This window comes from Brassica rapa, chromosome A01, assembly GCF_000309985.2.
Source record: "Brassica rapa cultivar Chiifu-401-42 chromosome A01, CAAS_Brap_v3.01, whole genome shotgun sequence".
In the NCBI taxonomy this organism is placed as follows: Eukaryota; Viridiplantae; Streptophyta; class Magnoliopsida; order Brassicales; family Brassicaceae; genus Brassica; species Brassica rapa.
In genome coordinates, this window is record NC_024795.2 from 18,240,235 (window position 1) to 18,252,933 (window position 12,699).

At 36.0% G+C, this 12,699-nt stretch overlaps 1 protein-coding gene across 1 annotated transcript in view; it reads right to left on the reverse strand.

The window, feature by feature from the left end:
- Nucleotides 1–12,699, reverse strand: part of LOC117126833 (AP-1 complex subunit gamma-2) — a 55,610-nt gene continuing 42,911 nt past the window's right edge. The window contains 5 exon segments of the mRNA XM_033275972.1: nt 1–2,944; nt 3,055–3,080; nt 3,083–3,164; nt 3,344–3,366; nt 3,368–3,481. Coding sequence (XP_033131863.1) covers nt 2,734–2,944; nt 3,055–3,080; nt 3,083–3,164; nt 3,344–3,366; nt 3,368–3,481 — 456 coding nt within the window. The 3' untranslated portion in view covers nt 1–2,733.

Below are 12,699 nucleotides of genomic sequence, written 5' to 3' on the forward strand. Positions count from 1 at the left end.
TTATAATTTTTAAGATATTGAACATATCTTAAAAAAGAAAAAGAAAATGCTTTATAAAAAAAATAAAAAGTGAAATCATTTAAATACTATAATCATTTTTAATGTTATTTTATTTTATTTTTCTTTAGTATTTTATATTATATTACAATATATTTAATATTTTGATTATAAATAATTTTTATAATGAAAATCTAATGCTAAGTCATCGTATTTGCCTCGGACCCCTGAGAGGGGAGTACTTTTATTGTATCAAAATAAAAAAAATTCCATGTGAGGAGAAAAACGACTACTGTGATTCTTAAAAAAACGGATATTTGAACTACTGCTACCCGTGAGTTAAATAAACATGCAATTTTTTTTTTTTTGAAACTGAATAAACATGCAAATTGATTATTTATGAATATGTTCTGATAGGTACCATGTTTGGATGTAGGAACAATGAATCAACGAAAATTGTTATACCATATATGAATAACGAGCAGATCATTAATAAATACAACTAGAGAGTTTTTTCAAAAAAAAAACTAGAGAGTTTTTCCCTTTTTCATCTTCACTAAAAAAACAAATTAAAATCAAATTACATCTCTATAATATTATTTGAGAAGTAACTTTTCTACGTGTCGTTCTCACGTTAATTTTCATGATGGTTGATTACATAGATACCTTTAATGAACAACTATTAATAACAACTATTTTTATTTCTTTTTTTCTACATAAAATCTAAATATTTTTTAATTAAATTTTCATTTTTATAAAAGCAAAGAAATAAGAAAAAAAGAAAAATTGTAAAATATACACTTATAAATTTTAAGATGTAAACGACTTTAAATTTATCCTAAATACCATAGTGATAATTATTGTACTTCTTTTTTTTAATTAAAATTTAATTCAATTTTAACTTAAATTTCCTTTTTAACAATAGCACATAAAATAATACAAGTAAATATTTATAAAAATTCATCAATATATTGAAATTATAAAAATCATTTTTAATAATAAAATTTAAAATATAGACTTATACTCTATCTTATCAAAATAACATCAAATTATACATAAATAAATTTATGAATCTAAGGAAAACCTGAACAAAATCTGATTAACAAGATTTTTATTATTTCTACTCTAATTATAACCAAAAAGTATGATTCATTTAAAAATTGTTATAACCCAATATACCCAAGATAAATAACAAAACCAATCAAATATGAACGATCAAATTAACCGGTTTTAATGATTTATCTATTATATATATATATATATATATATATATCTGCATTACGTTTAAAATATTATAATTTATATTTATTAATACATATATAATTTAATATTTTTTATTTTTGTTTTAAACAAGATATACAAAACTAAATATTTTTTGTAAAACATATTTACAAATATAAAAAGATAAACTGAACTACCTACTAATAAGAAAATTTTACCCAAACTAAAAATCATCGCCATTTAAAAAAAAATAGATGCAACTCAACATACCAAAATGAATACTTAAACTAATACAAATATTGTATTTGAAATCAAATATCTAATTAAATGGAAAAATAAAGTTATTTAATACAATTTTTTATTTATCATACATACAAATTAAAAAATTACTTAAGACTTATCAGCACATAAAAAGAAATATTTATCAGCATTGGCGGGAAAATTCGATTTTGCGGTTTTGGCGAGAAAACTTGGTTTTGCGGTTTTGGCGGGAAAATTCATTTTTTTTTGTTTCGGCAGGAAACTTGGTTTTGCGGTTTCGGCAGAAAAACTTGATTTTTCGGTTTCGGCGTGAAAATTCGTTTTTGGCTTCTGTGAGACAAAATTTATTTTTACGGTTTTGGCAGAAAAACACATTTTGCGGTTTTGACGGAAAAACTCGGTTTGCGGTTTTCAGTCAGAAAACTCGATTTTGCTGTTTTGGCGGAAAAACTCGGAGTTTTGCAACTGATCGAGGTTTTTGTGCAAAAAAAAGAATGGGGGAGGAACAATACCTTTCCGTGCTAGTTATTTGTAACTGCGAAAACTGAAATTCACACCGTCGATTTGTAAAATAAGAGAAATCTTAACTTTTCCAGAAGTCCCGGATTTCTGCTGAGCCAAACGTCATGCAATCGGCCAAGGCGCAATAATGTTGACCCAAACCCATTATTCTCAGAGTTAAGCCTTGATACTCCACTCGCGAGGAACCTCACGAGCGAACTAGGGAGGGCTTACTGTTGGAAAAGAATCTAACATTCCTCCACAAGGTCCATCAAATAATAGGATTCGGCCTATTAACACCAAGGGCCTAGTCAAGATCAGCTCGGCTAGTAGATCAACCGGCTCAAGGATTCATTCGATCAGCTTAGCCTGATGGTCAATTGAATTACCGGCTTAACATCGGCTCAACAAACCTCGGTTTGGCTCGAAGGCCCATCAAGCACGGTCTTAGGCTTGGGCCTTTAGGACGAACGAATCTGAGGACGAAGGCATGGAAGCTATAAAAATACCAGAGAGGGAGAAAAAAGGGGATCCGCAAATAGACACCAAAACATTGACGGCAAGGTTTAGGGTTTTACAACCGATCGAGCCTCTTTGTATTCTCGTCGGTGCTTTCAACAAAGCTCTGGCCTTGTTTATTTTCCTTAATCTCCTTATAATCACGTTTGTTATCTCATACTGATCAATAAACATTTTTGAAGAATCTACAAATCGAGTTTGGTTTCCTTTTGTTCGATCTAACCAAACTCGGATTCAACAGTTAGCACTAGAGGAGGTAGGGGCAGGAGCATCATCAGAACTCAGGTCGAGTAAATCTATAAGAGGAGCTGCAGCTTTAACAACACCGTTCGGAATACTAAGTGAAGACTTTCCGGAAGTTGACACAGCTATTGGTAAAGAACCAGCTCTCCTTCCACTAAATGTTGCCTCATCAAGGACCGGCATTTTTTCAACCAGAGAAGATCTGCATAAACTTAGATCCATTTGTCAAGTAATTTAGTTGATTAATATTCGTGGAACTCTCTCATACAAATTGATCAAAACAGATATGTCCAGTAATTTCAAAAGAATTACCTTATGTTCTGATGCTTTTGGATAACTAAACTGAACTGAACTCCATAGATCTTTGTTGCAGTTCCAAGACAAAGCTACCTTTGTTCTGTCCTATAATACTTTTAACCCTCCTGCAAGCAAATACAACAAACCCATCGGTGAGAAGCATCGGCTAATTTCCACTGCGACCAAATTATAAATAAAAATTACAGGGCCGTGAAAAGAATTGATGCATGGTTATACCCTAATAAAGGACAAAGTCTAGAATCAGCTGTGAAGACATAATCAATCTAGCTAGGAGTTGGCATACTCTGAACAAGAAGGGAAACGAGATCAGATCTTTTATTATCTTTAACAAAGAAATGAGTGCCATTGCCTTAGTTGTGACATCTGATGTATGATGCTTAATAGCAGTCTCGACAACATCCACTGCATCTGATTCTGTTACCTGATTACAGAAGTTTGAGAACATAAATCAATATCTACATACCTGACTAAACAGTATTATCTTTAGCATGTACAGATGATCAATCAAAAAGTTGCATGCAGAAAAGTTTAGTAATAAACCGATATAAATGAGCAATCTAAATAGAGTTTTTTGCAAAATTGACCTACAACTCAAAGTCAAACACAAAACTAACCTCCTTTTTTTTTGGAAATTAGTTATGCCCTATTCACCGCACAAGTTTATATAATTAACGAAAATGCCATCAATTTGTTTTTTTTTTCGAAAATGACGTTTTTACTCTCACACCCTCATCATCTTCAAGTAATTACAAGATTGCCATTGTCATCAATACCCTAACCAGCATGAACAACCAATTTGAAGCTCTTAATGCTCCCAAAATCGATTTATTCTTTTTCTTTCTCCATTCTTATGAACTAAACACAACGTCTCTTTCACTTTCTCTCCACATTAGGTAAAAAAACCCAAGATTTTGATTCTACATTTTTTATGGTTCATAGAGTCAAAGAAGCTAACGATTCTGGGTGGGTCACTTTCGTTTAAGATTATGTGTTCATGTAGAAGCCTTATGTGTGCTAAGAAAGTTATCTCACCAATTTAAAGTATGAAATCTAGTTTTTTTCCAGATCTGTTCGTCCAGACACTGTAGACGACTTACCTGGAAGTCGTCTGGTCAAAGCAGAGGTTATTTTGGCAATTGACTTTGAAATATGTTTTCTGAGACGACTGAAAGTTAAGTCGTCTGATTTTGTTTGGTTACAAAAAAATCTCCAAAGAACCTAGACGACTTAAATTTCAGTGGTCATAGGTTAGTTTTGCATTTGACTGGATTATTTCAGAAGTTTGACTTTCCCGGACGACTTACATTTCAGTCGTCTGGTGAAAATTGAAATATCAATATTTTATTAACACTAAACAACTTACAATTAAGTCGTTATAGGTTAGTTTTGCAATTGAAAAAAAAACTTCAATATTTAATTATACCCAGACGACTTACAATTCAGTCATCCGCCCGACGACTTACATGTAAGTCGTCCATGATTTTATTCCGAGATTCTGGTCAAACCTCGTAAATCGTGGACGACTTACAAGTAAGTCGTCTGACGGACGACTGAATTGTAAGTCGGAACGACGAAGTAGCGTTTCTATTTCCAAATTGGGAATTTGGAATCACTTGATTTGAAAGTGGGATAACTTCTACATACCAACTCCTATGAGATTTAGGGAAGTTTACTCATATATATAAAATTTTAGGACAATTGACAAGAACCATACATATCTTTTCTTTATTACTGGCATTTTTAAAATACCAAGCGTGCCCTTTTTTTACGTTATGAGAAAAAACATATTTACAGGAATGCCCTGCGAGCTAGATCCCTTTCCGCTTTCTCTGCTTTTGTAAGCTATAGATCATGGCGTCTCTATGGCTCGCCTCAATGGCCGATCCAAGCAAGTTCAAGCCCTGCAAAACCGATTAACACGTTATATGCAAAAAAAAATAGTTGAGACGATCGCCAAAATTCTTGAAAACTAACCCCGTTGATGATACGAGATCCTTCAGCGACGACTTTCGGCCTCCCCGACTCGTTTGTAGTTGGAGGAGCATCAAAGCTGGAGGGAAGACCAGCAAGGAAATCATCAAAGTCTGGAATAGGGACCTCGCTCGTACCGCTTCCATCGCCGAAAGCAAGATCTGGATCCCATCCTGGAAGCATAGAATCGTCCACCGAAAACTCTATATCACCAAGGTCAATATCTTTCCCCTTCGAAGAGTTCAGCCCCGTCGCAACCGTGGGAGCAGCATCGGGACCTTGGTCATCGGGCTTGGAGTCGCTTCTTGTTTCCCTGTCGCAACCATGGGAGCAGCATCGGGATGCACAAACCTCAACGCCTTTCGAACTCTCTTCGGCGTAAAGGAAGTCCAGAAAAATGGAAAGTCCTGAGAAGATCCCTCACTGCGATAATATCCTCAGGGAACAAAGCAAGAGGATTGATGAAGGGACGATCGTTCGGCAACCTCCGGAACAATGGGATACATCTCTCTTCAACAGACGCAGCGTCTATACGAACGAAGAAGAAAAATTTCTTCCACGAGTTGAAGTTGTAAGTAAACCCTTTAACCACTGACATGAAGTTCCGAGGGACCAGCCTATACTTGTCTGTATCCTTGACGATCTGTAACCTAAGAAGCGCTTCAAAGTTTTCGACGGTAAGGGAGAGACCATGCTCGTAGCTCAGGATCAGGACTCCAATGAGGTGCTAGATGCGAAGGGGATTCAGTTGGCTTATTGCCACTTCGAAACGATCCAACACACGGACGATAATTTCGGGAATCGGGAACCACAAGCGACAGCGCACTACGAATGCTTCGTAACAAGTAAAGTAACCCTCAGGGGGACTACTAGAACGCTCTCCTTGACGAGGAACCCGGAACTTCACCGCGTACGAAATCTGATAGAACGATCGCATGATCTCGAAGAATTCGCTAGTACTCCTACTTGGTGCACCTTCCTAGACCAAGCGACGGTTCATGACCGGGAACGACTTCTCTTTGGGAGGTGTGATCGAACCTTAACACGCGAACCACCATGCCTCGTTCTCAGCCGGGTCTACCGAATGAGGAATGAATTCTATCTTCGGCACAAGGAGCTCTTCAGGAACGTTCACGGGCGAGGACCCTTTCTTCGAACTCCTTTTCTTACTCGACATTTCGTATTTTCCTTTTGAAAATCAAGAAGAAAAGGATAGAAAGAAAAAATGAAAATTTTCAAGAGAACTCTCTATGAGAATGAATAAGGGTAAAGGTTAAGAAGAAGTTACCTCCCTTCTTATAGGCATGAGAAATTACTATTTACTAGCGAATTTTTGGACACGAACTTCGCCCAAATACACCATTCTCGTCCGAACTCGCCATACCGCGCGTTAGAATCTCACTAGAAAGCCACGATTCTAACGAGCTGGGGGGCTAACTGTTGGGGTCAAAAACTGTTACGACGAAGTTAACGTTCAAATCCCCGCAAAATACAAGTATGTCTTTCCGCAACAAATCATGCTCAGTCAAGAAAACGTCGCAACGTATGTTCCCGAGATAAAGCTTTGTTCGAATTCTATTCAGATCAAACATAAGCCATCGGATAGGTTCGAGTATGACGATAAGAACACGGACGAACCAAGCTCGGTCATTACGCAACTACCGCACATGCACGCTGTCCGGTCGCTACGTAGCGACCGAGCGTGCGTTCTGTTCGGTCGCTACGTAGCGACCGAGCTCTTACGAAACGTCGATACAACACTAGTCCATGCATTCTCGTCTACCCTTCGATGCTATTTCCCGAAGACCGTAGCAAACCCATTTCATGTTTCCCGCCATTATAAGTCATCGATCAAACTTTGCGGTTAAAACCGCGGAAAGTTCGTTCCTTATCGAAAGAAGCCGTAATAAACGCTTCGAGTCAGAAGACGGCTCAAAGGGACCTAAGACATGACTCGAGGCCCAACTTACGATTTCTTAACCAACAGCCGTAAGCCGCATGCCGGTTTACGCTTGGTTTGTAAGGAAAGATAAATGTCAAGTTTTCGCGGATAAATACGAAATTTTGAAGATAATTACGAAGATCAGAAAAAATGGAATATCTCCATTTTTCTGCTATGACGGCTTAAGGGCAGAAGAGGAAAAGCGTAAACTGACCTAGGAGCCAGTATATAAGGAGTCCTAGGCGAGAGGCATGGGAATGACTTTTCAGAGCAAACTTAGCACTTAGAGCGATTTAGGCATATTTCTGTTTTTGTTATTTCGAGCTGCGACTCAATTTGGTTTAGCCGTCTTAGGGTTGCTAGAACTAGGAATCTCGCCGACAGCTCTCGAGCCCAGACTTATACCTTGTTGTAACGCTCAAACACGGATTCGGAATAAGATCTATTTTGCTCTCTTTTTACAATTTTTATACTTTGTCGTTGATATATCGTGTTCTGATTGCTTAGCGTGTGGTATTAACAGATCTTCGGGACCTTTGGGAAATTAGAGTTCTCCTAGTTTCCTAATTTAGACGGAAATCGACAGTGCGAATTTCGGTTCCCACAGAGATCTCTCGATTGAAGGATGTGAGAAGATAACTCTCGAGATTGGTCGGAGATTGAAGATCTCTCCGATTCTCCTCGCCTTGCCAATCTTGACATCTCTATTCCCCGAAGATTCCTTTGAAGATCAGAAAGATCTGTCTGAGCGCGACCTTCCTTTTGCTTCCATCCACCATTGTAACCATCATAATAATGAGAATCTGCCCGCCGATTATCGATTGAAAACCTCTGATTTCTCCTTGTAATCCTTTGATCCCCGGGATCCCAACCTTGAAAATCCATCGAACCTTAAAAAGTCGCTGTCGCCATCGCCATCGCCATCTCCCTTCTTACTATTATTACTATTATAAAACTGATTCTATAATTTATTTGCACACTTATGTTGGTTCATTACCAGAGTTATTATTTTGATTACTTTCTTAGGAGTTTGTTTTATATTTCTGTGTATCGCCATCTTTTTTTGTCAGCTTGTGTATAATATATCACTCAACATATATTTTCTAAAATATTCGAATATTTTTTGTATCGAAATTTTTTTATTTAAAATATTAGTATTAAGACTAAATTGTAAAGAAATTATATTTATTTTAATATATATTCTAACCAACTATATATTTCAAGAAGATTCTATTTTTATATTACATAATGATAATTGATAAGTAACTTAATAATTTATTTTTAAACCAAAATGCATGACTAATTTTTTATTTAGTTCTTAACAATAACATCTACAAATGATAAAGTAAAATATAAATATTTAAATAATTTAAAATTGTATTTTTGTTTTTTTTTGTAAACTATTTTTTTTTTGTTTATTTTTAATTAGATGGAGTTTCTTAAAAATCAAAGCTTCACCCTAATCTTGTAGTCAAAGTGTCAAAATCTAGTTTAGTTGTTATAATCAACACTTGGAATCATATAAAATCATATTTGTTCATATATCTATATACATTTATCTTAAAAGATCCCAATGAAAATTTATCTTGTTATCAGTTAAAAAAAGTAGCCAAAATGGAACAAAAATTTAGGATGGTTGTCCACTTAGTATAATACCATCACTAAATTGTCCCTATAGTATATTATTTTTCATAATCCCAAAACTAACCTTTCATTAATCAAATTAAACACAAATTAAAATCATTTTTAAAAATTTAATGAAAAAGGATAAAAATAAAATGTTTTAGAAATGCAACAATAATGTAAAAACAATTATAAAAGGGAACAAAGGACACATAACCAAATATCACGTAACCCTAATCTTCTTACATATCAAAATATTCCACAGCCATTCTTTTAAAATATTTGATTCCAAAAACAATAACATATCCTCTTTTTCACCAGCCGAAAAAACCTATCCCATGGTTGCACCAAATTTCCAAACACCACATGTTGTATAGATATATATCATAGAACAAGAGTTTGTGAAAACCACAAGACAAACTATGGAGAAATCATAGATTGATGAAGAAGAAAATGCAAAATCTTTTTTCTTTTTGGCAAAGAAAATCGATCAAAACACATTTTAGGAAGTTAGAATATTTTCATAACTGAAACTTCCTTAATTTTTGAAAAAACTGGCTTTCTTATCCGTAGATAACCCGAGAACCGAACAACCGCAATGAAACCGATCCGATAAAACCGGTTTGGTTCGGTATCGGATCTTCTAAATAAATCAAACGGTTTGAGCTTTTGTGGTGTAATGGTGGTCGGTTCGGTTCGGTTGAAAACCGAGAACCATTTGATTACCTCCGAAACCCGAAGATCATCGAGACATTCAGACACAACCCTAGCCCCCTTTTGTTTCCCTCTTTCGATTACACCGAGATACGCAAGATCCTTTGCGAAAATCACAACCAAACCTTTCCGAAATCTCAACTTCCGTACATTCTTTCCGAAATCCTTTCCATAACCCGAAAAATCGATGGAACCCTTTGTCCATCTCGTATATATGTTGATGCGTATCGTTAGACTTCACAACCTATTCCACCTCTTTAAGCAGAAAGTAATCAATCCGAGGTACTTAGTTTTCTTTAAATCATGTATCTTTCTTTTCACTTTTAGATTCAGGTTCAAAGCTTGTGCTTTTTAGTCTTAAGCTTGAAAGACTTAGATATGAAGCTTGAGTTGTCGTTTATGATTTTGATGAGTCTTAAAGCGTTTTGTACCTTATTATTCTTAGTGTAGTTTGTGTAATAAGTATTAAGCCTTGTGATGTTAGTTCTTTTATCTTAGTTCTTCATCGTTAGTTCTTCTTGTTAGTTCTTCAATATTAGTTCTTCACTTCACTTCTTCACTTCATCGTTTATGATCTTAGTTCTTCATCGTTTATGATTTTGATATATGTTAACCGCAAAAGACTAATATTAGTTCTTAACTTCTTCCATTGTTTTCAATCTCATCTGTAAAGCTAATAATTTTTTTTTTTTTTTGCAGATGACATCCTCAGCTTTCGATAACCAACAAACCGAGGTTGATATGCAGTGTGAAGACCAAGAGTACCAAGAGACAAGTGCTAATGCGAATGCCGCAGCTGGAGCATCCTCTCAGGCGAATAAGGTGAAGAAGTTGGTTGTGCCAAGGTCTCGTGTGTGGGAGCATTTCACAAGAACCAAAGAGACCCGAGACAAGTGTGTATGTCACCATTGCCACAAGATCTTTTCATGTGCATCCAAGTCAGGAACGTCGAACCTGAAGCAGCATCTGCAAATTTGCAAAGAACACCAGTCGTTCTTAATTGGTCAGAAAACGAATCAACAACAGATTGGTAATGAAGGAAATCTGAAGCCATCTAAAGTTTCTGAGGATGTTTTCAAAGAAGCGTGTAATGAGTTGGTGGTGTCAGCAGAGTTGCCACTTTCATTCATTGAAAGTACCGCTTTCAAACACTTCTGCGATAAGGTAACCTTGTATAATTTTGCATTTCTAATTCTCGTTTTAAAGTCATCTCAAATTACTTATTGTTTTACTTAGGGGTGGGCATTTCGGTTTAGTTTCGGGTTCGGTTTGGGTTCGGTTTGGTTTGGGCAATTTGGGTTTTATAAAATTCAAACCAATTAAAACCAAAGTAGCTTTGGTTTGGGTTCGGTTTGGGTTTAATTCGGTTCGGTTCAGTTCGGTTTGGTTTAGATTTAGTTCGGTTTACATTATTATGGTCTAGTTTGGTTCGGTGTAGTTCATGTTGGTTATAAAATATGAAGACATCAGTTTTATACTTTTATTAAAAAATAATCAACTCATAAAGACATAAACGATAGAGTGAGAATATAAAAACTTATGCTACATGATTTTATATATAATAGTATTATTTGAATTGTATTTATAATTTTTTCTTAAAGATATGGAAGTTATGAAAAAATGAAAAACGAAACTTTAACTAAAATTTGCAATATGTTAATACATATATATATCATATATATTTTTACTATATATATATTGGATTATCGGTTTGGTTCGGTTTGGTTCGGTTTAAACCCAAACCAAACCAAACCGTTCGGGTTGAGTAAAACATGAACCAATTGGGTTACATAAAGAGCACGGTTTGGTTTTGTTTGGTTTAACTTCGGTTTGGTTGGTTCGGTTTGGGTTTTTTGCCCACCGAACCACTTTTACTCTTTTAAATTGCAAGGTTAACCTCTGGAAGCCTCACTCAAGAAGGACTGCGACCAGGAACATTGTGCAGATGTTTGTGATGAAGAAAGCGGCATTGAAGAACTTACTCTGCAGAAGCAAACAAAGGGTTTCCCTTACCACTGATATTTGGACTGCTCAAGTGACAGGTAAGACATACATTTTGATACTCTTTGAACTTACTGATATTTGAACTTACTCTACATACATTTTAATACATTTTAATTATGTGTTTCATGCATATCAGGAGCAAGTTACATGGTTATCACAGCACATTTCATTGACGAATTGTGGCAGCTGAGGAAGTTAATCATTGGCTTCAAGTACGTCATTGATCACAAAGGTCAGACCATTGCTAATGTTCTTTTAGCCTGTTTAGAAGACTGGGGAATTAAGAAACTGTTCTGCATCACAGTAGATAATGCAACTGCCAATACTTCTGCTTTAGGGAGGTTCTATAGTGTCTTTAGCTCAATTTCCCCTGATGCTTTAGTCTTAGATGGAAATTATTTACACATGAGATGTGCTGCGCATATTATAAATTTGATTGCTAAGGAGGGGTTGCGTGATTTAGGCGATAATGTATTAGCTATCAGAAATGCGGTTCAATATATTCGGTCATCTACCAGTAGGGTCAATGCTTTTGATCAAAGAGTCACAACTGGTAAGATGACTCGTGGTAGCTTGCCTTTGGATGTAAAGACTAGGTGGAATTCAACTTTTCTTATGCTATCTAGAGCATTACAGTTTAAGGTAGCATTTGATAAGATGGAAGCAGAGGATAGGATGTACAATGACTACTTCTTGGAAGTAGAAAATGGGGTTAAGAGGTGTGGACCACCTGCTGCTAGCGACTGGAGTGGCGTTGAGAAGCTGATTCGGTTTTTGGTCATCTTCTACAGCAGCACTTTGATTGTCTCTGCTTAATCTAAGGTCAATGCATACAAATGCTATGGTGAGATAGTGACAATTGAGAGAAATCTCACTAGTTTAGCAAATAGCTTAGATTCTGAGTTGAAGTTGACAGCATCTGATATGTTGAAGAAGTTTTTGAAGTACTGGGAAGGTATCAAGGGTCTTAATAAAATGTTGATCCTAGCGACAGTCTTTGATCCTAGGAATAAGATGCATTTTGCTAAGCTATGTTTTGAGAAACTGTATGGGAAAGACAGTTATGAGGCTAAGGAAATGCTAGGATCAGTGATTGATCTTCTCCAGAGCATGTTCAAGGAGTATAACTTGCGTTTTAGAGAGTCTTCTGGCCAGCCAGCACAGTCAACTCAAGCGTCTAGAGTCCCTGTTCCAGAGTCTCAGGAGCAAGCATCAGAAAGAATGGAACTGGTCGTTGATGATTTTGGGTATGAAAGGATGGATGCTGTGTACAAGGAACTTGTGGCTGAAAAAGGTGAGGACACAAGGGATGAACTTGAGGTTTACTTGAAGGAAGCTGTTGAGACTCCTAAACTCTTACCGGGAATTGAGTTTGACATTCTGTC